At 44.8% G+C, this 26338-nt stretch overlaps 1 protein-coding gene across 1 annotated transcript in view; it reads right to left on the minus strand.

Moving 5' to 3' along the window:
• The window catches only part of pik3c2b (phosphatidylinositol-4-phosphate 3-kinase, catalytic subunit type 2 beta), a 133505-nt gene that overhangs the window by 68183 nt on the left and 38984 nt on the right, over positions 1-26338 (minus strand). Inside the window, exons 6-10 of the mRNA XM_068007650.1 lie at positions 10900-11011; positions 7217-7296; positions 6819-6882; positions 5176-5322; positions 1738-1771 (exon numbers count right to left, since the gene is read on the minus strand). Of these exons, the coding sequence (XP_067863751.1) occupies positions 1738-1771; positions 5176-5322; positions 6819-6882; positions 7217-7296; positions 10900-11011 (437 nt within the window). The remainder of the gene's footprint in view (positions 1-1737; positions 1772-5175; positions 5323-6818; positions 6883-7216; positions 7297-10899; positions 11012-26338) is intronic.

Genomic DNA, 26338 nt, shown 5'->3' on the forward strand with positions numbered 1-26338 from the left:
ATCCATGCCTTTGTTACCTCTAGACTTGACTATTCCAATGCTCTCCTGTCCAGCCTCCCATTTTCCACCCTCCATAAACTTGAACTCATCCAAAACTCTGCTGCCAGTATCCTAACTCGCACCAAGTCCCGTTCACCCATCACCCCTGTGCTCGCTGACCTACAATGGCTCCCGGTCCGGGAAAGGTTCGACTTTAAAATTCTCATCCTTGTTTTCAAATCCCTCCGTGGCCTCACCCCCTCCCTATCTCTGTGACCTCCTCCAGCCCTGCAACCCTCCGAGATCTCTGCGCTCCTCTAATTCTTGCCTCTTGTGCATCCCCGATTTTCATCGTTCCACCATTAGCGGCCGTACCTTCAGCTGCCTAGGACCTAAGCTCTGGAAGTCCCTCCCTAAACTTCTCCCCCTTTAAGACACTCCTTAAAACCTACCTCTTTGACCAAGCTTTTGGTCACCTGTCCTAATATCTCCTGATGTGGCTCAGTGTCAAGTATTGTTTGATAATCTCTCCTGTGAAGCGCCTTGGGACGGTTTACTACGTTAAAGGTGCTATATAATGGTTAAAAACAAAATCCAACATCTCATTCAGTAAAACCAATGAGAGCAAACAGGCAGAAATAAGACCATAATTTCTAAGCAGTGCTGGACTGCCACATTTTGCCCTGTTGTATATAACCTGCATGGGTCCAGATGGCAAAGGGCTGGTACAGGAAGTATTTTAAAATGTATTCTTTTTGGTAAGAATTTCAAAAAAACAAAGCGGCTGATTATTTAATCCTTTCCTGATCTCAATCATTTCCTTCCAGCAGCTTTAACAGGAAGCTCTGTGCACAAAAAGGCATTTACTCAGTTCACTTTCCACTGCTAAACATATATTAACCTTCAGTATACTGGCTAGCCCAATGGCATCACCTGGTCAATTACTCAGCCACACAAACCAGAAGGTCCCACGTTCAATTCCTAGTCTGTGCCAAGTTAGTTTACTCAGTTGGGGTGCTACAATTGGGTTCAGCACCAGGGAAAGGAGGGAGGGGTGAGGAACACAGTTAAAGTTCCCACTGATTGCTATCCAGCGACTCCTGCTGGAAAGTGCACGTGCACACATCAGGTGAGGACCAGATTGGGCTTGGATGTGATGCCTTCCACAGTAGAACAACCTTACCGCACTCTCTGTGCTGGCTCACACATGAAGAACGGTCACTTAGGCAAGATTGCTGGTGCCCATGGAACTTCAACCCAGCAAGAGTCGGTACCTTCAGAGGAGAGCTTCGGGGAGAGGGAGTTGGGGGAAGAGATTGAAAAGCTGAAGTGAATTCGAATACAAGATAGAAAGTTGCGTGCAATCAACAAAGGGCCACACAGTAGCCAATGGAATTGATGGATACAAAGTGACCTTTCACCTTTTGGGCCCTAGGATTCAGGCCTGATGCAGGGAATGAAGGTTTCCCTCTTCAATGGCGGGAACCCAGCCAACACCTTAAATTTTCCAAACTGTTCCGGTGAAGAACTTAAAGTGTTGGTTGGGTGCGATACTGGGATGCTCTTTGTTACCTCTAACACAAAAGTAACCTTTTAGCACGTCAGACCACTGAGAGTTCCCTTGGGAGATGACAGAGGCCATCACGGAATGAGGTGGGATATGACCCATTCCGTGGTTGTTATTCCCTCTTCCTGATGGGTAGCACTCACAGAACCAACCATTAAAATACAAAGCTGATGAAAAGCCCAATCCCATACCTCTGTTCTCTCTTCTTGTCAGCATACTGGGATCCTGCAGAGATATGAAAGAAAACAGATTAACCAGTAAGCCTGTTACACACTGCAGGGTACATTGTAGTTTGTGCTTCCAGCTGTCCCTGCCCAACCCATTTTCTCAAGTTCAACAGCAATGTGGATATTTTGAGGCCAAAAAACAGCTGGTATTTAATTATAAAATATATAATATATTCAGTATAAATACACAAGTACCACAACACCACAGTCCTCATTAGAAATTTCTCCTAATTCCTGACCAGTCAGTCACAAAGAAGTAAAGAATGAAAGATTTGAATTTATTACAGCGCCTTTCATGTCCTCAGGACGTCCCAAAGTGCTTTACAGCCAATGAAATGCTTTCTGAAGTATAGTCACCGTTGTAATGTAGGAAACGCGGCAGCCAATTTGCGCACAGCAAGGTCCCACAAACAGCAGTGAGATAATCACCAGATAATCTGTTTTAGGCATTGGTTGAGGAATAAATGTTTGCCAGGATACCAGGGAGAACACCCCAGCTCTTCTCTAAATAGTGCCGCGGAATGTTTTATGTCCATCTGAAGGGCAGACGTATCATCCACAAAAAAAAAAGGCACCTCTAACAGTGCAGCGCTCCCTCAGTACCATGCTGAAGTGTCAGCTTAGAGTGTGTGCTCAAGTATCTGGAGTGATAAGCAGCTAACCTGTGTCCAGTTGGAGCAATGACATGCACTAACTTTTTATTGCGGGCTGTAATCGCAGCCAATGTCATGCTCAAAGGCCACTTTCAGGAACGCTTTGACGCGCTGCACTATGGAACGATATAGTGGTCCGAGTTACAAGGAAATTACAAAGAAACATAGACTTTTCAGTCTTGAAAGCAAGAGACTGAGAAATGACTTTTATATATGATAATAAAAGGCAAACTAAGGACAAGGGTACACAGGTTCAAACTAGTAAAGGGCAAATTGAGGACTGATACTACTACTACTACTACAACGCGCATCTTTAATGTAGTAAAATGTCCCAAGGCACTTGATGTCAGGAAGTTCTTCACACAAGTGGTGATCAACACATGTAATGGACTCCCAGATAGAGTAGTGGAGGTGAAAACCCTGGAACCCATTTAATAAAACCCTGGAACTCATTTAATAAAAACTAGATGGTGCAATGGAGAGGCGGATGGATTAGTCTAACACTTTGCTGAATCAATGAATTAAGATGGGCCGAATGACCTCCCTCATCTGTATTTGTCTTGTGATTCCCTTACCTCATTTTGCTGGAAAGCAAGAAAAAGAGAGGGAATGGCAGAGTCCTAAGATGCACGTAGAGTACAAAGTATGGCAAGGGCCACAGATGAAAGAGAAGTGGGCTCAAAATAGCCTCTGGAACTTAATACGAGGATCACTTGTTCTTCAACAAAACACTGCATTTTTAGGCAGGAGATTCATGATGGGGCAGCGAGCAGTCAATGGCTCCTTCTACAATTGTCATGCAAACATACTTATCGTTGGCTATACACTGGGTGGAACTTCCAAAGGCGCCCAGCATCTCGCCAATCTCAGAAACAGGCAGAAATGGATTCCATGCCAATTCCTTCCCACCACAAAACACCGTTGATTCTGTGACGTAAACGGGTTTATCAACACTTCCATTATTTGAAATGTGAACAGCTTTCAAAATGCAACAGCTGAAAACAATAAACACCAGCATGGACCAGTTGGGCCAAATGGCTCGTTTCTGTGCTGTACATTTTATGTACTGCTATGTAATAGTTACTTTTAGCCTGAATCTTGTGACATGAAAAGGGAGAGCATTCCTTAAGTTCTCAAATACATAAGCCTCAAGATTACTTATTCTGAGTGCAAAACATCAACTCCTGTTTTTAAAATTAACAGACTGGGTGGCACAGTAGGTTAAGTATCTTCACCTTTCACCCCTGGGTTCAACCCAGACTCATGGGACGAAAGTCCAATCTTTCCGCCAGCTGTAAAGGTCCTAGGTGAAGTGCGTTTTATGCTGAGTTCTAATGCCTGGCAGGTAGTGAGTTAACAACGATCTGCATTTATGTAGCGCCTTTAATGTAGTAAAACATCCCAGGGCACTTCACAGAAGCAATCATCAAACAAAATTTGACACCAAGCCAAATAAGGAGATATTAGGACAGGTGGCCAAATGCTTTGTCAAAGAGGTAGGTTTCCAGAAGCGTCTTAAAAAGGGGGAAGAGAGAGGCGGAGAGGTTTGGGAGGGAATTCCAGAGCTTAGGGCCTCGGCAGCTGAAGGCACAGCTGCCAATGGTGGAGCAGTAAAAATCGGGGATGCGCAAGAGGTCTGGAGGAGCGCAGAGATCTCGGAGGGTTATAAGGACCGGAGGAGGTTACAAAGATAGGGAGGGGCGAGGCCATGGTGGGTTTCGAAAACAAGTATGACAATATTATAACCAAGGCGTCGCTGGACTGGGAGCCAATGTAGGTCAGTGCCTCAAACTGCCCATATTTCACGAGGAATAGTGACTCACAAGATATGAGAAGGCCGACCAATACCGGTGGAACGTTATCCTAATATGAATCGTTACCTTCAGAGAAGACGACAAAATTGAGAAATAAAAGAGCTGAAAACGTAACCTATTATAGTATAGAGTGTCGGCTATGGCTCAGTGGTAGCACTCTCGCCACTGAGTCAGAAGGTCATGGGTTCAAGTCCCATTCCAGCGACTTGAGAACGCATAATCCAGGCTGATGGACTCCAGTGCAGCACCGAGGGAGTGATGCACTGCCGGAGGTGCCATCTTTGGGATGAGACGTTAAACCGAGGCCCCGTCTGTCCTCTCAGGTGGACGCAAAAGATCGCATGGCACTATTCGAAGAGGAGCAGGGGAATTCTCCCCAGTGACCTGGCCAATATTTATTCTTCAAACAATACCAGTAAAAAAAAATAACAGATTATATGGCAATTTATCTCACTGCTGTTTGTGGGACCTTGCTGTGCACAAATTGGCTGCTGTGTTTCCTACATTACAACAGTGACTACACTTCAAAAGTGCTTCATTAGTTGTGAAGTGCTTTGGGACGTCCTGAGGTTGTGAAAGGTGCGATATAAATGCAAGTTCTTTCTTTCTTTATTTCATGCACTGCTTGAGGAAAGATTGGAAAGGTTTTCTGCCAGCAGCCAGGAAGGACATGGCTCAGACTGTGACTTGAGCTGGAAACAGGGTAAATAATGCGTCATCTCAAGATAGCCAATTGGCACAAAACTGGTCACCAGGAAATAGTAACGTGTGTAAAAATAGCTGAGAGGAAGAAAATAAAACAATTTCTAATCAGAGATCTTCACTCGTCATTTGGGTTCCTTTAAACAGAGCTAAATGAAACATGACGAGAGCAACTGATAAAAACATCAGCTGCATTTGGGAGTTAGGAAGTAACTGGAAGTGGCTTTCCGTACCTTCTGTATCCTGGGATGCAGCCGAGAGGGGCAGGGTGGCAGCTGGTTCAGGGCATTGGTTATCTCCTGCGTTTCGACTAAGGCAAGTGCATTGCAAATAGCCATCACAGACTGCACCACCCTCTCCGCCTTCTGTGAATGATCGACCTGCAAGTAACAAAAGATACATTCAATAAGCAAGAGAAACAGCAACATCCCCAAGACACTCTCTCGTTCAGTAACTGTACACAGCGAGCACAGTAATCTCTTCACAGGACTAATTGGCAATTCTGCCATCTCAAGATATCTGATAGCCTAGTGAACTAATAATCCTTGTGCTCTTTGATGTCGATGGGAGGGGCACTATCTGAGGTGAGAAATTATGAGCCATATCAACCCCAAACCAGGACTTGAGCAAATGATCCAGGTGCAGTACTGAAACAGATACCTTTCTTCATATAAGATGTAAGAGAGGTCTTTGGCTTTTTTCTCAATAATCTCGGAGCTACTGCTAGATGACATTTACACAAGCAAACAGGGTCCCTCATGAACCAAATACCACTTCTCTACTGACCACTGTGCAGGGGTTAGTGTGCCCAGTGATCACTGCTGGGAAAGGTGGAAGCGTAGGCTTTGGGTGAGGACAAGATAAGGCTTGGCCTCATTCTGCTGCTGTTTCTCTACTCCTTCCCTCCCCCCCACCTTTCATGGTTAAACAACCTACCAACACTCACTGTCGAAGCCAAAACGTAAAGAATGGTCACTCGGGTGAGGTCCAACAGGGCTACTGAAGCATCATCATCATCATCATCAACAACAGCAACAACTTGCATTTATATAGCGCCTTTAATGTAGGATAACGTCCCAAAACGCTTCACAGGAGTGTTATCAAACAAAATTTGACACCGAGCCACATTTGGGGATATTAGGACAGGTGGCCAAAAGCTTGATCAAAGAGGTAGGTTTTACGGAACGTCTTAATGGAGGAGAGAGAGGTGGAGAGGCGGAGAGGTTTAGGGAATGAATTCCAGAGCTTAGGGTCTAGGCAGCTGAAGGCACAGCCGCCAATGGTGGAGCGACTAAAATTGGGGATGCTCAAGGGGCAAGAACTGGAGGAGCGCAGAGATCTTGGAAGGTTTTAGGGCTGGAGGAGGTTACAGAGATAGCGATGGACGAGGCCATGGAGGGATTTGAAAACAAGGATGAGAATTTTAAAATTCGAGGCGTTGCCAGACCGGGAGCCAATGTAGGTCAACAAGCATGGGGGGGATGGGGGGGGTGAAGGGGTGATGGGTGAACAGGACTTAGTGCGAGTTAGGATACCGGCAGTAGGGTTTTAGATGAGCTCAAGTTTATGAAGGGTGGAAGATAGGAGGCTGGCTAGGAGAGCATTGGAATAGTCAAGTCTAGAGGTAACAAAGGCATGGATAATCCTGAAAGAGTCAGCTCCTTCAGGAAAAAAAAAGGGAAAATGAAGGAAAATTTCAGGGGAACAAAGAAACACAAACAAAGAAATTGCTCTTAGGAGGGATGAGAGTAAGCAGTTCTACTAGTTTAACAGATGTTTAAGCTTGTTGCTCATCCAACAAAATATAAACACAGGCCGACCTAGGGCACCAAACAAAAACGTCCTCAAAGCATTGTTTCATTGCTATGCAACTTACCTCTGCTAGCAGAAAGTTATCCACCTCATTTTGGTAGGTGTCAAAGAGAAGAGTCAGAGCTTGCCTGCATGAAATAAAAACAGAATTAATGAACCAGCACTGAAATAATTCCTTGTTGCTAAACTGAGGCAGACAAAACAGTTGTTATTTGTCATATCCATTACACAGACCCTCTCACATACACACACAGTGTACAGAGATGAGATATTCTAGTAATTTCTAGTCTCTTTTACAAATAGCCCATGTAAGGAGAGACGCTCCAGGAATTTGTCACACACTAATTCTAGGAGCTACACAAACATATACATTGATACAGGTAAAACAGCAGGCATTATTGATCTCAGTAACAGAGTGTGAAACACAAACAGACAGGCTTGCTATCTGCTCTACTCTCTCACCTGGTTATGGTCTGTTTTAAGGGCCTTTCTTGCAGGTGTATGTAATGGTTAAGAGTTGAATGACTACTGTCATCACTGACCTGTGAATACAGAGGGTAAATTGTAACTAACATGGGTCAGTTTATTTGCTCCGGTCCTTCGGGGGAGGGGATAAAGCAGGAAGTATAGCTGCAACAAGGAAAGTGGGGTCTACAGATGGACAAGAGACAACTCACAGAAATGAGGCAGTGTCATAAATATTGAGAGTAATAAACCCCTTTAGTACCCTGGTGATGCACCTCATCCGCAGACAGAATGCACCATCGCACCTCCCCCACCTATAAACTAGTCACCAGCTCTGTGCCAATCACACCTCAGCCAGACACTCTTAACATAGCTTTAAAACTGGAGTTTTATTTGCCTCCCCGCCCCCAACATCATCAGGCACTTGAGACTCTTCTCCTCCCACTTTAAATTGCACCAGACACATCAGCCTCTTTGCTTCACAACCATGCCAGCCAGACACCAGAAGGAAAATTTTCCTATTGCGTGCTCCCAGTGTTGAGCCTCGCCCGCTGGAAGCGCATATTGCAAAATTATGTGCAGCAGCTCACAGTGTTGTGTCCGTTAAATCTGCTGTGTCCACGCTCTTGTGATCCACATTCAGCAAGCTCGCCATCACAGAGTACAGGGTAGCAGGTACAATCCCTTGCGTATTAGGTGTCTACCTTGAAGAACGGAAACGAAGTACACTGTCGCACTTCTATAACAAGCTTATGGGCCAGAATTTGCTGGAGCCAGTCAACGAACGGCGCCTGCCATTAATTAGACTTGCCCTTGCCCGTTTAAGTCCCATGAGATCTTGCACTGGATGTTGCTGAAAGTGGGAGATGGAAACGGCGCTACAGAATATCTGGGATCTGTGTGAACAGGGCAAGCAACTGAATATCTCCCTAACCAATCAAACTGAAGGATCGTGAAATGACCCAACGCAGAGTCTGAACCAGGAAGTGTAAGTTATAATGGTGAATTCATAGTCAAATCAAGTACAGAAAGCGAAATAAAGAGAGGGAAAGAAAGATTGGATTAAGAGAGAGAGGAAAAAAAGACAAAGAAAATGTTTGTTTTAAAAAAAGTCATTTCATTTTTTTTAAATCTCCAACAACAATTAAAAGCTGAAGGAATGAGACTCCACACTTGTAATTGTTAATTTTCAGTGCCAGAGAGGTTGTTTGGCAGTAATTAACACTTATCACACCTTTAAAAAGGGTACTTAGACGGAAATGGACAAGCCCTAACTTTCTGTGGTGAGTTTCGTTCGTATCTTCTGTGCAGATACAGGAACTTCACGCCGTTAAATGTATTTTAATGGTAAGTCAGACAGCGAGATGTCGTTTTCGCGAAGCTAACAGCGGCGTGGCGCGTGTCGGACAGCACCCTCCAGGTTTCCGTGTTTAACCACGCATCTGCCCTCGCCTGAAGTTGCTGTGCGATTTGCGCATAAATAACGGTGAGCGCAGTTAACCTCATCATAAATAACGGTGAGCGCAGTTAACCTCATCATAAATAACGGTGAGCGCCCTTAGCCTCACTGTTATTTTGACAGCAAATTCTGGGCCATTAAATTTGCTAGGGATGGTGCACATTCCTTATTTGGGCATCACCATTCTGTCCTGACTCTAGATGGCACCTCGATAGGATTTCCTGTTACTCGTTTAGCTGTCACACAGACACGCCCACAGTTGCGCATTTCCACCACTAGACAGTGCTAGAAAGCTCCCGTTCCCCAAGTTACAACGAATTTTCAGATACTCCATCCAACACCTTGGTTTTTCTTCCGATAAGTCACAGATTCACTTATATTTTCACCACTTTTTTTTACACTTCAAATTTAATTGTGTTTTTTCTTTTTTTTGGGTCTTTCCAACTTTTTAACCTCCTGCCCTCCTCCGAAATTTAAAATCTGCTTCCTACCTCCTCCTGCTAATCTCCTGCTCCTGTTGCCTCTAGGCACAGTCCCTCTAAATTTATTTTCTTAATTATAGAATATATAAAACGCTTTTTAAGATATCAAGCTCCTGGGTTTCTTTTTCTGTTTTTTTTTGTCTCTTCCTGGAGATTACATGGCTGCTGGTGGGGACGGGGGGGTGGGGAAAGAGGGGAGGAAGAGTCCAATCTGAATGCTCCAGGCATCGTGAGTGTGGGACAGGCTTGATGGACCAGCTGGTCTTTTCCTCTCCATCATTCTCGTATGTCCGTTAGCTTCTGCCCTGACTGCTGCCTCTAGGGAGATCAGAGTCTGTGCCTCCGGGTCCTCTGCAGTCCCCTTCTGCCTGCGAGGCATGGTGTCTTAATGTCCTTCATGTTAAAATGCTGCTCAGAAACTTTTAATTGGCACCCTGTCAAGTTTTTTCTCCCCAGCCACTGATCAAGCCTCCATGCCATTGTCACCTCTTCCCCAGTCCTGAATGCCATCTCCTGGGACATCTGAGGCCCACTCCTGTGCCAATATGGCCTCTCCCCAACTATTTTTCCATGTATAGCCAATCATTCTCTGTTATATTTATCAGTATTCATTTAGTCATTATTTTTAAGATTTCCAGTCATGAATATGTATTACATGAAACATCTAATTTTACATTTTTCAATTCATATTGGTGTAATCAGCTCCACTAATTATTGATTTTAAAAACTTCAATTAGTTTTTATTCATTTCATCATCAATATTTTATTTTCAAATTTTGAATTCATGGATATTTACAAATTTATGTAAATCAATTCATTATTTGTATCCTTCTATAATGTTCCCCATTGACAGTAAGTTAGCGTTTTCAAGATTGCGAGGCAGCAGAGCATCACGTGAACAAAAGCACAATATGATCAGATAGGGCACTATACAGTGCACAATCCTAGAAGGACATCAACTACACACAAGTGACAGACTGTATCCTCCGAGTTATAGGAACAGGTGTAGGCCATTTAGCCCCTCAAGCCTGTTCCGCCATTCAATTAGATCATGGCTGATCTGTATCTTAACTCCATTGACCTGCCTTGGTTCCATAACCCTTAATACCCTTGCTTAACAAAAATCGATCAATCTCAGTTTTGAATTTTTCAATTGACCCCCAGCCTCCCCAGCTTTTTTGGAGAGAGTGTTCCAGATTTCCACTACCCTTTCTGTGAAGAAGTACTTCCTGACATTACCCTTGAATTGCCTAGCTCTAATTTGAAAATTAAGCCCCCTTGTTCTGGACTGCCCCATCAGAGGGAATAGTTTCTCACTATCCATCATGGACTCACCATGGACAAACACACGGGAGGTCAACCAACTCAAATACATAGCTACCCACTTTCTGACAGCCAGCTCCCCAAATCCCACAGATGGGTACACAATGTCCCATTAACCAACATTTTCCCAATTGGGACAGAACCAACTGATAGCATTTCATCCTTAACAAAAAGGTAAACTTGAGAATTTTCATTAATTAAAAAAAAATTAAGACCACCCAAGCATTTAACTTAGGATCATTAATAAGACACAGATGATACATTTAAACCTCCTCCCCCTCAATCTGGCCAATAACCAGATGCTAAAGATGAACAGTCAGTGTCTTTCATACATTTGAATTCCACAGCTCATACCTTAACTTGATCTTAAGGCAAAGTTATCGACTGAATCAGATTTTGGAACTTTAATCACTTACCGTGCGTTTCAGGTCATTGCGAACTGCCTTGAGCTCCATCAGGTAAAGCTTAATGTCCATATCAAACTTACGGCAAAACTGAACGTATTTGTGGCTCCCAATTGTGTGTTTACTGGAAAAGAATGGATTCAATCACAATCCCAAGTAAAATGTCTCCCTTTCCTCTTGGAAAGTTCTGTAGCTGTCTGGAAAAGGGCTAATTGCAACGAACGTTATAAATAAATATTTCAACCGTTCACAATTGTGGACCTTCAACCCATTAAATGAAAAGAAATTTCAGGTACATTTTTTTTTTTAAAAATTGATGCAAAAATAAGTAATGCCTCAGCATTTGGTGCCAGTCTTATTCGGCAGCATTCAAGGTTCAGGGGAAAGTATATAGTCCTTCATAGAATCATACAGCACAGGAGGCTGCCATGTGGCTCATCGTGCCTGTGCCAGCTCTCTGAAACAGCTGTCAATTAGTCCTTGCTCTTTCCCCATAGCACTGCAAATGTTTCCTTTTTAAGTATACAGGCAATTCCTTTTTGAAAAGTACCAATGAATCTGCTTCCACCACCCTTTCAGGCAGTTCATTCCAGATCATAACAATTTCGTTGAGTGAATGAAGATAGTTCTCACTTTGACACTTTGTACTCCACACATGGGAAAACAGCGTTCCCTATATCATAGTTCTTGATGGGGGGGGGGGGCTGAAACAGGCATTAGGCCCCTTATTTGCATATGTATATGACGCCTGTGTCAAGCGCGGGCCCTGGAAGCCTCTTTCTCTGCCTTTACCAGTATGGCGGGTGACGCACTTCCAGTACATTAATGAGCAAGTGCACCACACCCACCATATTGCATGCTTGGGTGCCAATTTTGCACCTGAAACACAGGTGAGGTGCCATCAAATTTCTAGGCCACTGTTTCTCCTGATCATGTGTGATTTGGGTCATGACACAGTATAAAATATTCCTGAGATAAGGATGCATTAAACCATTGGGATTTGCAGGTATCCAAATAAACCACCCTTTCACTCAATGTTCCCCAATCCACCCACATATCTTCCTGAACATAAGACAAAAAGAATGACAAATAAATTTGATTGCAATCAAATTCATTTATAAATTATTCAAAGTATGATTAGCAAAGAAACTCAACGAATTTCTGGTAAAACAAACATTTAAGAATTATCTTGTTGAAAATGCACAGAAAATAGCAATGATCCAATAGTGTTATTCAACAGAAGCAGGAATAACATCATGCACTTTTTGCTTTTCTTATGAAACATCCTCTCACAACAACTACTTGCATTTATATAGCGCCTTTAACATAGTAAAACGTCCAAAGGCACTTCACAGAGGTGAAATCAGACAACAATCGTCACAGAAGCAAAGGAGACATTTGGAGAGGTGGCCAAAAGTTTGGTCAAAAAGGTAGGTTTTAAGGAGTGTCTTAAGGGGGGGGGGCAAAGAGCGAGAGTGCGAGAGATTGATTGATTGAGGGAGGGAATCCCAGAGCTTAGAGACAGCTGAATGCAGCCAATGGTGGCAAAGGAAGTGGAGGATGCACAAGAGGCAAGAACCGGAGGAGCGCAGAGATCTCGGAGGGTTGTTGGGCTGGAGGAGGTTACAGAGAGGGGGAGAGGCGAGACCATGGAGGGATTTGAACACGAGAAGGAAATTTTTAAATTTGAGGTGTTGATGGAACGGAAGCCAATGTAGCGAGCACAGGAGTGATGGGTGAACAGGACTTGGTGCAAGTTAGAATACGGGCAGCAGACTTTCGTATATGCTCAGTTTTATGGAGGGTGGAAGATGGAAGGCTGGCCAGGAGAGCACTGGACTAAGATGAGAGTCAATGAAAACCCCCTTTTAGGCAGGTAGATGGGGAGGAGTTCAATCTCCTTTAATGACTGAGATTATAGTAATGGATGTTAGACAACCACCTCTGAAGCTGCCAGTCAGCCGTGGGCGTGATTGCAACCATACACTTGTAGTCTGACAGATGATTGTGTTCCTAGCCACGCCCAAATCCCAACCGACAGCTCCTTAAGTAAACAAGCACGATGCATTCTGCATCACTATCTCAGCAACTGAAGTGAAATAAACACTGGTTGTTTCTTCAAAAGGCTTTCAAATTCAAATAAAATGGGATAGACTAGCATCTTTAAAAGAAAGACTCAAAATGCTTGCATATGCAACCAAATTACCTTTCAAAATTAAATATATGGGCACGGTCTGTTGCTCTGAGTCATATATGGATAATAATAGTACAGGAAGACGGAGAAACTGCAAGTGCTTAAGCAGGTGTTTCCCTCCAATTATCAGGCATTTTAACGGCTTTAGGCCAGAGTGCCAGCTGAGCCTGGGCAGGTCTGAGAAACCCTAGAACACAGGGTCAATGGCTGAACCAACAGGGCAGCCATCAATCTCAGAACAATAGCCTACTGCCTGGATACTGCGTGGAGCGAGGCATTGCGTCACAGTACCTACATTACAGGAAAGAGAAAGTGAGAAGCTATCCTCAGTCCCAACCATCACCCAATGCGCTCTTTAAAAGGGACACTGTCTTCGCAAAAGTGTTTGCTCAACTATTTTGGAGGAAAGCCCGAATTTTATTGCAATCAATTTATTTGTAATTAATTCAAGGCATGATCAGCCAAGAAACAGAATAAAGTGTCCCTGCATTAAGGATGCATTAAACTTTTGGGATTTGCAGGCTACAGGTATCCTAGTAAACCAGCCTTCCACTCACTTCTCCTCAATCCACTCTCAGATCTTTCTGAACACTAGACAAAAAGAATGCCTGCCAATTTTATTGCCACCAAATTTATTTATAAATCGAAGTACGATCAGCTTACAAACTCAACTAACTACTGGTTTAAATAAAAACATTTATGAATTATCTTCTGTCGAAAATACGCAGACAATGGCTTTTCTTATGAAACATCCTCTCACAACAACAACTTGCATCTATATAGCGCCTTTAACTTAGAAAATGTTCAGGAAGACATGCAAGTGGATTGAGGAACCGAGACTGGAAGGGTGCTTCAGACTTCCAGACAGCAGCTCAAAAAAATACATCTAAAGTACACTAATCGAATCATGCAGTCTTGAGCCCGTCATAGATGCATTTCGATTCAATGTAGGCCATTACATCAGCTGCAAGCAAAATAACAAAAGAATGATCCAATATTGTTTATTGAACATGGTACTACGTTAAAAATAAAATCTGGAAATAGCGGCCTTCAGTTTGCAGGGGAGCCTTAATGTACCAAATTTCAATAATTCAAAGCTTTGTTTTGGTCCCAATTATTGAATTTTACTGCAGTTTAGGATTTTATTCACTAATGAAGGGGGAGTGCTGAGAACAGACAGATGTAAGGAATCTTACAACACCAGGTTATAGTCCAACAGTTTTATTTGAAAATCACAAGCTTTCGGAGGCTTTCTCCTTCGTCAGGTGTTGGACTATAACCTGGTGTTGTAAGATTCCTTACATTTGTCCACCCCAGTCCATCACCGGCATCTCCACGTCCCGAGAACAGACAGGGAAGAGACAGTGGAGGCACTAACTATAATTTTTCCAGGTTGGCAGATATCACATCCCGTTCAGAAAAAGGCAAAGGGGATGAGGCATAAGGGATCAGGGAAACGGCAAATTATTGTCCAGTTAGTCTTACCCTGATTGTGGGTTGTCTTCAAGAGATCATAATATGGGATAGAAATTAGTGTGCTTACTGAACATTTAGAAAGGCATAAGCTAGTCAGGAACAGTCAGCATGGATTTTTAAAGGGTAGGTCATGCTTGACTAATTGAATTTTGCAAGGAAATTGCGGAACGCATTAAGCAAATGTGGTAGACATTGTATATATGGGTTTTCAGATGGTGGTTTGATAAGATGCCACATAAAAGACTTGTTGCAAAAATTAAAGCATATGGTATTAAAGGGAGAATAGCTGCATCGAGAGAGGGATGCTAGGGGACACAACACAGACAGAAAGAGTACATTTTTTTTTGGATTGGCAGCATACGGGTAGTGACGTGCTCCAGGGATCCGTGCTGGGACCTCTTGTTTTCCAGTTATATTGATTTGGACAAAGGCACAAAAAGAACAATACTCAAGTTTGTTTATGCCAAATTAGTTGGCATGGCAAATTGTGAGGAAGAATGCAGGAGGGCACAGGCAGGTTGGCAGAGTGGGCAGATGCAGTTTAACCCAAAGAAATGCAAAGTACATTTTGGGAAAAAGAACAAACAAAAGGGAGTATGCAATAAAACAGAAAATGCTGGCAATACTCAGCAGGTCAGGCAGCATCTGTGGAGAGAGAAACAGAATTAACGTTTCAGGTCGATGACCTTTGTCAGAACTCGATGAAGTTAGAGATTTGACAGTTTATAAGCAAGTACAGAGCCAGGGAAAGAGGGGGGCGGGGGGGAAAAAAGAGGGGGAGGAAAGAACAAAAAAGGGAAGGTCAGTGATAGTGTGGAGGGCAGGAGTGATTAAATGACAAAAGTGATGATGGTGGAAGGCAAAAGTGGGGGGTAACGGGACAAGTAAAGAAAGGAAGTATACCCTAAGTAGGTAAGATTCTTAGCAGAGTGGAGGATCAGCAAGATCCAGGGGTGCAGGTAGAAAGATCTTTAAAAGTGGGAGTCCAGGTAGAAGAGGACATTAAAATAGTCAAACATAATTCTGGGCTTTCTGTACAGGAGTACTGAATACAAAATAAAGCAGAGAAACTATGTTGAATATGTTGAATTTGTACCAGACATTGGTTAGCCCACATCTGAAGTACTGCCTGCAGTTCTAGACTGTTAGAGTCATGGGAAAGGTACTGTGACCATTCTCTACAAAAATACAAGGATTGGGAGGTTATACGTGAAAAAAGGATAAAAGAATTGAAGCTTTTTTACTCAAACAGAAAACATTAAGGTGGGATCTGATGGGGGGGGGGGTGCAGTTTCAAGATTATGAAAGGTTTGGACAGAATAAATAATGAAAGATTGCGTTCCTAAACCTGCCCTGATACCGATGTTGTGCTTGCCGCCGCCTCTGATTCCAGTGTGCCGATCATTTGCACCCCTCGCTCTGATTGACAAGAATGGGGTTCAAGTGAGATTCTGTTCCTCTGGCAGTCGGTTCATCTTAGTTTGAGTCCAGCAGCATAAAATTATACAAATTACAGCAAAGAAGGGGGGAGGGCATTTGGGCCATCGCCCTGTGCTAGCTCATCAACTGGAACTATCTACACCAATTCCATTTTTCTGCCCTTCCCTGGTATCATTCTTCCTTTTCAAATACTTATCCAGTTCCTTTTTAACTGCACCACAACAGACATTTGTGGTAAAACATTCCATGTTTAAATAACCACCTTAGCGAATCAGTGACAAAGGGATATTAACTCACAATTATCATTAAAATATATATTTTTTTGCACAGGTGGTTATTTAAACATGGAATGTTTTACCACAAATGTCTGTTGTGGTGCAGTTAAAAAGGAACTGGATAAGTATTTGAAAAGGAAGAATGATACCAGGGAAGGGCAGAAAAATGGAATTGGTGTAGATAGTTCCAGTTGATGAGCTAGCACAGGGCGATGGCCCAAATGCCCTCCCCCCTTCTTTGCTGTAATTTGTATAATTTTATGCTGCTGGACTCAAACTAAGATGAACCGACTGCCAGAGGAACAGAATCTCACTTGAACCCCATTCTTGTCAATCAGAGCGAGGGGTGCAAATGATCGGCACACTGGAATCAGAGGCGGCGGCAAGCACAACATCGGTATCAGGGCAGGTTTAGGAACGCACGGGCTGGCTGTACTGCTGGGGGTGTCTAACCTTTTGGTGCAATGGGCTTTATCCATGAGCCTCAAACGATTAAATCGGTTTTGAGTCAGAGAGGAATCACATTAGGTCAAATTGCCAATCTATTTTGCGTTTCTTGGGCTGGTTATATTTTTTTAAAACAGAAAGATTGCAAAGGGCAGAAGTAGGGTGTTCTGGTGTGTTAGCGATGTAGAAAAACACTTCCATTTGCAATGCTGAATATTTGCAGCAATCCAACAACCGGCTGAAAGGGGAGACAGAGCCAATGGCACTGACGGCTTCAATTCCCAGCTCCACCACAACATACCACAAGGCCGCTCTGCAGCCAAAACACAGTCCATTATTACTCTCATTTGAACTAACCCTAAATGCCTTTGTGATAATAAAAAGATTGTGGATCTGTTTTCAATGAAAGAAAGCAGGGATCAGATGGTATTCTTCATCAAATCCCTCCCCTTTCTAATCAACCAGAGTCACTGCTGAATCTGCTTCTTCCTAGAGATATACAATACTGTTCCAAGAAGTGAAGAAAGTTTTGCATTTATATAGCACCTTTCACAGCCTCAGGACGTCCCAAAGGGCTTTACAACCAATGAAGTCCTTTTGAAGTGTAGTCACTGTTGTAATGTAGGAATTGAGGCAGCCAATTTGCATAGAGCAAGGTCCCACAAACAGCAATGAATAAATGACCAGATCATCTGTTATAGCGTTGTCGGTTAGCACACTGGGAGAACTCCCCTGCTCTTCTTAGAAATAGTGCCATTGTATCTTTTACTGTCCACCTGAGGGGGCAAACGGGACCTCGGTTTAATGTCTAATCCGAAAGGCGACACCTCCAACAGTGCAGCACTTCATCAGTACTGCACAGAAATGTTAGTCTAGATTATGTGCTCAAATCTCTGGAGTGTTACTTGAGCCCACAACCTTCTGACTCAGAGGCGAGAGTGCTACCAACTAAGCCAAGGCTGACACCTTGTAAAGTGCTGCCTTTAATCATTCAAATGCCCTGGAACCCTGTCCATAATGAACAGCTAACTCCTATAGCTAGGACCATCATTTCACCATGGATAACAGTAAAATGTCAAAAGTCATGGAAATTATCGTAACAATCATATCTTGTGGTAGCTAAACTATCTTTATTTTGATAAATTTCTCTCCTCCTCCTCTTCTGCTTCATTCTCTCTCCCCTTCACTTCTTTTTCCTTTCTCTCCTCTTCACTATTGCATTATGATGTACGTGAAACAGGTCCCAGAGAGAAAGAGAGAGATAGAACAAAAGAAAGAGAGAGAGAGAGACGAGAGAGAAAGAGACAGAGAGAGACATTGCAGACGTAGTTCTGCATCCCAGAACTCCCCAGAGTGACCCCCTGAGCATGTGATTGGTTGGAACTGTGGCTCTTTGTTAGAAAAAGGGGAGAACACGGGGGAATCACGGTTTGGAATTGCACACCCAGACTTGTCTCACCAGCTGTCACAGTCAGAGGACAGGTGTAGTGAGTCGCACGGCCGCCTCCCGAATTCCCGCACTGGTCCACCACCTATAACGATTTCAATTGTGCGACTGGAGAAACTGTAGGACCAAAAGTTCGACTTTAATCAAGCTACTTTCCTGCATGGAAGCAACCTTTTATCCAACTGAACGGGAGAGGACCGAAGTGGCAGAGCAAGAAAGGAAAGCGACATGACCAAGTATGCCCGAAATAGCCGATGCCCTTATTGTGTTATAAGTGGTGCCTTTGTAATTGACAGTCATAAGAGTCAGTGGAAATGGCAAATGCTTAGCGTCATTTGCCCGATATAGGCAGCTGCCTGTGATAGGTATGGATGGTGTGAGTGGCGAGGACTGTACATAGAATGTGCAGCACAGAAACAAGGCCATTCGACCCAACTGGTCCATGACGCTGTTTAGGCACCACACGAGCCTCCTCGTAACCCTATCAGCATATCCTTCTATTCCTTTCTCCCTCATGTGTTTATCTAACTTCCCCTTAAATGCATCTATGCTATTCACCTCAACTACTCCTTGTGGTAATGAGTTCCACATTCTCACCACTCTCTGGGTAAAGAAGTTTCTCCTGAAGTCCCTATTGGATTTATTAGTGACTATCTTATACTATGTACATTAATCCCCCGTGGAAATTTATGTTGAAAATGGGATATTCCGTCATCCACTTTACAAAGGACACTTAGGCCCTGAAATTTAGCAGGGGCCCCACTGGTGTGCCGCCAAAACGCTGGTCGATCCCCAGTTGAATTTCAGGACCATAATTTTCACCCTCTGGCATCAGCAGGCAAACAACCTGCGACCTATGACCAGTTGATTTCATTCACTGAGGAAGACCTGTCTTGGCACTCCCGCCTCGGAGTCAGAAGGTCGTGGGTTCAAGCTCCACCCCCAGACGTGAGCACATAAACCCAAGGCTGACACTCCAGTGCAGTACTGAGGGGCTGTTGCATTGTCAGAGGCGCTGTCTTTCAGACGAGACATTACACTGAGGCCTCATTTGCCTATTTCAGGCAGATGTAAAAGACTCCATGGGACTGTTCGAAGAAGGGTATCAAGTGTCCTGGTCGACACCGATTCCTCAACCAACACCACCAAGACAAATTAACTAGCGAGGCATCTCATTTTCTGTTTGTGGGATCTTGCTGTGCACAAACTGGCTGCCGCATCTGTCCACGTTAGAACAGTGACTACAAAAGTAATTCATTGTCTGAAGAGATTTGGGATGACCTGAGGACATGAAGGTTGCTATACAAATGCAAGTTTGTTCTTTTTTCCCCATTGAGGTCAGTCATTATTTGTTCATCCCTCCGGACATTAAGAATCAACCACACGGTGCTGGATTAGAGTCACTTGAAGGTCAGACTGGGTAGAGGTTGCAGGTTCCCTTCCCCGAAGGAATTGATGAACCAGTTGAGTTTTTAAAAACAATAATCTGCCAGCTTTCACGATCATTTTTATTTCTGGTGCCAGTCCACAGAATCATACCATTCGGCCCATTGTGCCTGTGCCGGCTCTTGGAATTATTGAATTCAATCTCACAACTTACAATTCTGACAAAAGGTCTTCGACCTGAAACGTTTCTTTCTCCACGGATGCTGCCTGACTCGCTGAGTATTTCCAGCATTTTGTGTTTTTATTTTACAACTTACGATAGTGGGGTTTGAACTCACAACCTCTTGGTTGCTGGTCCAGCAACTTAGCCACTAGACTGTGGGTTCAACCTCCACCCCCAGACGTGAGCACAAAAACCTATGGCTGACATTCCAGTGCAGTACTGAGGGGCTGTAGCATTGTCAGAGGCGCCGTCTTTGTACACTGAACTTATGGTGTCTGAATCATCGAATCATACAGCAAAGGAAGTGGACATTCGGTCCATCATGCCTGTGCTGGCTATTTGAAAGAGCTGTATAATTAGTCCCACTCCCCTCTTCTTTTCCCAATGCCCTGTAATTTTTCTCCCTTAAAGAGAAAAAAAATATTCTGATCGTCGATTACACTTCAATCAATCAGGTTTAACATTTTGGTTAATTTACCTTCACAGATGGTGTGGTGTGGAGACAGAGGCTTGCTCCTTGGAATAGAGTCATGGGATAGAGAAATCACCCAAAATGGTTAATGATTCTCACTTCAGTACTGATGTGAATTCTTCAGTGCTGGAGAAAGTGACTTTTAAATAGCCCCATAACCGACATCAATGTTTGAGCTCTTAAAAAAAATGTTTATTGAAGGGAGGTGTGAAGGGTTGTGTTTTGCCACCTCCCCAGCGGGACTGCCTGAAACACAGGATGTTGCACCCTCCGTCACTGTGATTTACAGTCAAATTCGCACTTATCTCTCAGTGCCACACATCCTGTCAGGAGAAGGCCTATTCTCAATGCTCGACCTGCCCGCACAAATTGGTCAAAATGCGCAATCTACCTTTGCAGGCCTCTTGTACAGCAAGGCAGGGTCTCAGCCTCACCTCCCACGCAACTACAGCGACTGCCCTTGTGGGTGCCTGAAACAACAATAACTTGCATTTATATAGCACTTTCAACGTAGTAAAAAGGTCCCAAGGTGCTTCACAGGAGTGATTATCAAACAAAATTTGACACCGAACCACATAAGGAGATATTAGGACAGGTGACCAAAAGCTTGGTCAAAGAGGTAGGTTTTAAGGAGTGTCTTAGAGGAGAGAGGGGTAGAGAGGCGGAGAGGTTTAGGGAGGGAATTCCAGAGCTTAGGGCCTAGGCTGCTGAAGGCACGGCCGCCAATGGTGGAGCGATTAAAATCAGGGATGCGCAAGAGGCCAGAATTGGAGAAGTGCAGAGATCTGAGGGTTGTAGGGCTGGAGGAGGTTACAGGAGATAGGGAGGGGTGAGGCCATGGAGGGATTTGAAAAGAGGATGAGAATTTTAAAACCGAGGCGTTCCCGGACCGGGAGCCAATTTATGTCAGCAAGCACGGGGTGGGCGGGGGGCGGTGCGGTAATGGGTGAATGGGACTTGGTGCGAGTTAGGATACAGGCAGCAGAGTTTTGGATGAGCTAAAGTTATTGGAGGGTGGAAGATTGAATCACATGGGTAGAGATAATGACGCACAGCGCGAGAGAATACAGAACCAGAAATACTCAGCACTGCACTGAATGTCAGTCTAGATTATGCGCTCTAGTCTCTGGAGTGGGACTTGAACCCACAACCTTAACACACAATAATAAATTTTTTAAAATGCTCTCTTGGCTAGTTATCCTGCTTGGAATGGCATCCTCTGGAGTGCACGTGGTAATCCCGCCAGGAGCTGGCTGGGTAAAGGTAAATAAGGCCGACACTGAGGAACTTTGCTGGAGTCAGTAGTGGATCAGCTGGGTGGGTGGAAGACCCGCCCGGCCACATAAAATCGTGGCCCGAGTGTCAGCAGCTGTTCCATCAGAAAGGTCATCGCAGCCAAGCCTTCCCTTACTCCACACATCCACGTGTGAATTGTCCTAGTGGGATGACTAAACATCTGTATTCTCACACGCTGTGCGTCATTATCTCTACCCATGCGATTCAATCTTCCATCCTCCAATAACTTTAGCTCATCCAAAACTCTGCTGCCTGTATCCTAACTCGCACCAAGTCCCATTCACCCATTACTGCACCGCCCCCCGCCCACCCCATGCTTGCTGACATAAATTGGCTCCCAGTCCGGGAACGCCTCGGTTTTAAAATTCTCATCCTCTTTTCAAATCCCTCCATGGCCTCACCCCTCCCTATCTCTGTAACCTCCTCCAGTGACCAGGACCAGAGCCGATTGGGTTTTTTGTCCTCCCCTCCCCCAGGCCTCTCGGGGAAGGTGGGGGGGGCCGAATAGTCTGTAGTCCCACTTTTGCTGCCCCGCCTGAGATTAATTAACTCAGCAGAGACTAGGGAGTGTGTCAGGGACTGTCCTGGTCTGTGCCACTCTGTACCATGCTGGCATTCTGCATTAATAGGAATATTGAGGAAAACCACAGAGACTGGGAAGTTCCTGCAGTTTTTCACTGAACATTAGATATGCTCATTTCAGAAAGCCACTTGACTAATGGTTAGTGTTCACAGAAAAGCTTGAGTGTCTCTGTAATGCTCAGACAAAAAGCCCTGCTCAAATGAAACCTCCCCCACTCTCCTACAGGGCTGTAATGCTGCAGAAATATGTCCGACATACCTTGGTTCCTTTGTGATCAGGAATTTTCCCCAACAAAATAAACCAGTTCTACTGGATTGGATGTCTATCAACCACCTCCTTAGAAGATGGAAGGAACCGACAGACAGCGACGCAAACAGACAGCGACGGGAAGTCAGTGGGTGGGTGATTAGTCGCGTGGGAAACCCTGAAAAATGTTTGCACGTCAGTTTGAGCGATCACGACAGAATTGAAGGCTCTTAATAATTTTACTTCCGGCTTTCGCATCTCCAAGCTGTGCCGCGGGTATACTGCGCACCTGCATGACGTGCTGTGAACTTAAGTGTTTGAAGGGCCAGTGCAAAAATGGATTTTGAAGGACAAAGGAGGAGCATTGAAAATGCAGTGTCATAGGGCCACGGCAGCACCCCGTTTCAGCGATTCCTCCCTTGAGTTGCTATTGGCTGGTGTCAGATACAGGAGGGAAGTCCTCGACCGGCTGACAGAAGGAAGCGACCTGCTTCTGCCACTAAGGAGGCGTGGCTGGAGGTGGCAGAGGAGCTCAGTAGCAGGAGCACGGTGTCCAGGTCCTGGGTTCAATACAAGAACATGATTTAACGACCTAACCAGGTCAGGAAAAGTGAGTACATTTGCTGATTCACCCACATCCTGTGAAAAGAACCCCCTCCCTCCTCTCTCACTGAGTGTTGGCAAGCCTACTCCATCACATCACTCCTCACACCCACTTAAGCCTCATCATCAACTTACCTTCACTTTCTATGCTCTTCCTCACCTCCCTATTTGTGAAGCCACCACTGCCACTCACCCCAATCCTGATGCAATGTGATGAATCTGTCTGATAGTCACCCTCTGATGCGCCTGTTTCATTGTCAGCCTCACCCAAAGCAATGCATCCAGCGGGCGAACACATCACCTTCAGTCGCTCACAGGTTTGTTCTTTCTTCCCAAGTAGGAGAAGAGACCGCAAAATGCAAGGGAGAGGAGTTGAACTGGAGGGGGGGGGAGCCACCACAAATAGTACCCTTGACAGATGCGGAGCAGGAGGCGATGGACATAAGTCGCACGGTTGCATGCCTGGCCGTCGGAGATGGAGAGACTGGCAACCCGCAGATGGCTGGTGACAGAACTTTAACATCCTTCACACACGTGATGAATTGATGTTATTGACGTTTGAACTGTTCCACATCTCAATGTGCTTAGTGGAAAGATTGTTACTTCTCCGATGAATATTTAATATTGGTTTATGTTGCCTTCCAGGGCCTTCATGGATTGATGAAGAGGCAGCCACCTTGGAAGGTGATTCCTCAGAGGAGCTCAATTCTTTTGAGGGCGCACCGTCACATGACATCCATCCATGCACCAGCACAGATACTGGCACATCCGGTGGGTCCTGGAAGCCAGATAGTTGGGTTGGCACCTGGTGATTCAATACTTACAAGTGAGCACAAAGAGACACTGGCGACAGGGGCAGCTGCGGAGAGTCCGCGCCTGGGGGCACACTCCTCTCCAAGCTCTGCTCAGCTGGACACAGATGCTGAACTCCGGGGATCGGAGGTACAGTGCCACCTTTGCAAGGTGATGGAGCACTCTCCAAAATAGCACAGAGGTTGGAGGAGTCCAACTTCATCGCTAGTGGATTGGTGGCGCAGGTAAGTACGGGAATGTCTTCGATGGAGAGAATGGCAGTCTCCATTGAGCTTCAAGCACGGCTCTCAAACGAGTCCATGCAGACCATGACAATGGCCGTGCGGACTCTGGATGCCAACATTCCTGCTGCCTCAGACAGGCACCTCCAAGGACTGCGCAGATGCCTGCGACCATCTGCTGACTCAATCTGAGCCTGCATAGGCACTGCTCCTCAGAGAGCCCCAGGAAGCTCAGCCTCCGCCTGTAGACCCTCTCACATGGGTAGTGCCCCCTGCGACCTCGGCCCCTCCGTTGGTCCCCTTTCTGCTCTTCTGACTTGTGCACCTGCAGGTCCCAGAACTGCACGCCATGCCTCCTCAAATGTACTGTGGAATAGATCCATTGCGCTCTCCCCGCCCCTCCCTCCCATCCTGATCTTATCAGTTTGAAGGGCTCCAAAATGTAGGTGAATTTGTCTGAACACAACAATTCTCAATGTCAACAAAGAAATCTCAGTCTAAACACAAAGAACTCTCAGCCAAAGGTTTGTCTGAGAGAATCGAGTGCCCAGCTGCAATACCTCACCTTTTATTCAGATGTGTCAATCGTTGGTTTAAAGGGCCAAACGAGCTTCGGCTGCAACTCGCCTCCGTTTCGATGGCGTGTTTCAGAAGCCACGGGAGGCACGTTCAGTAGAAGTTAAATTCGATTCTGTTGCAGAATCCGCAAAAATTTAATCCCCTTTAAGTGTTTGAACTGTCTAAATTGGCCCTTTAAATATCGGCCCCACCTGCGGGACTTCCGGGTGTCTGTTGCGCGCGCACATCCTAACCTGCCTAGGTCAAACCCGGAGTGGGCAAGTTGAAGCTGGGATGCGGTCCCGCTCCAAAAACTTACTATTTTCACTGCCCACTCGCCCCCCCCGACCCACCCGTTCTTGGGGGTTAAAATTATCGACACGGACGGACAGAGGCACAGGAGCACGCGAGCGCGCAGGGACGGACGCATGCGTGCACAGACAAACACACGCACAGACAGACAGACACACAGACAGACACAGAGACACATACTTCAGCTGACCGTTACTAGCTCTGTTTTCAAAAAAAAACATTAGCCGCTGTATTCGAGAGGCTGCCACACTCCCTGAACAAACTGGGGAAAATTAAAAGCTGCAAATAGAATCTGGTTTAAAAGAAAATCAAAACGAGAAGTTGCCGACCAAGTTCTATTCACAGAATTTGTTCATACGGAATCCACTCAGAGTGAAAGTGAAGCCTGAGACATGTGGGTCTGCAGATCTCTTCATATTAAGGTTGCTACCTGTTGAGTTTTAAGATATACGCTCTATTTTTTCCACTGAGCAGTCTAGAAATTTCTAAAATACAAATGAAATATCTGATTTTTAAAATAAAAGTCAATTCTGAGGTTTGTTTTACTTTAAAATAATTCTTCCCCACCCACCAACTTATTTCTGCGTCCAATGGCGAGGGGGGCATTAATTATTGAGGATGGAATGATTTTCAGTCACCAGTGAAGCAAAAATCAGAGCTCAAACTACATTTGTAACAGATCCGTCATATCAGTCCGAAATTCAGGAGGGGAATTTGCAAAAGGTGGCAAATCTATTGCACACGTGGTTTGTAACTGAGAGAGCTAACTGATCTGCTATTAGATCTAGGCGGTGAGATCGCTGGCATTTTGACATCCTGCTGTGTACTTTCATCAAGCCCTTAAAAGGTGCTGCTAGGTGCAGGAAGTGAGGTACATGTTTTACAACAAGGAGCTTGATGCTCTTAAGACTTGCATTTCTATAGCGCCTTTCACAACCTCAGGACGTTCCAAAGCGCTTTACAACCAATGAAGTACTTGTGAAGTGTAGTCACTGTTGTAATTTACCCAATGATGCCAGCTTCCAAGGGCCCATTGGTAGCCACCCGCACTTCAAGTTGTTCCTGGGAAATCAGGAGTGGAAGATCCCATCAGACTAGTTTCTGAAATCCACCTGCTCACTCAAATGCTACCTATGAAATCCTTGTTTTCAAATCCCTCTGTGGCCTCGCCCCATCCGATTTCTGCAACCTCCTCCAGCCCTACAACCCTCTGAGATCTCTGCGCTCCTCCAATTCTTGCTTCTTGTGCATCCTCGATTTTAATCACTCCACCATTGGCGACTGTGCCATCAGCTGCCTAGGCCCTAAACTCTGGAATTCCCTCCCTAAACCTCTCCGCCTCTCTCCCATCCTTTAAGATGGCTCCTTAAAACCTACCTCTTTGATCAAGCTTTTGGTCATCTGTCCTAATCTCTCCTTATGTGGCTTGGTGTCAATTTTTTTTTGATAACGTTCTAGT

Source organism: Heptranchias perlo, chromosome 27 (assembly GCF_035084215.1).
Source record: "Heptranchias perlo isolate sHepPer1 chromosome 27, sHepPer1.hap1, whole genome shotgun sequence".
Lineage (NCBI taxonomy): Eukaryota > Metazoa > Chordata > Chondrichthyes > Hexanchiformes > Hexanchidae > Heptranchias > Heptranchias perlo.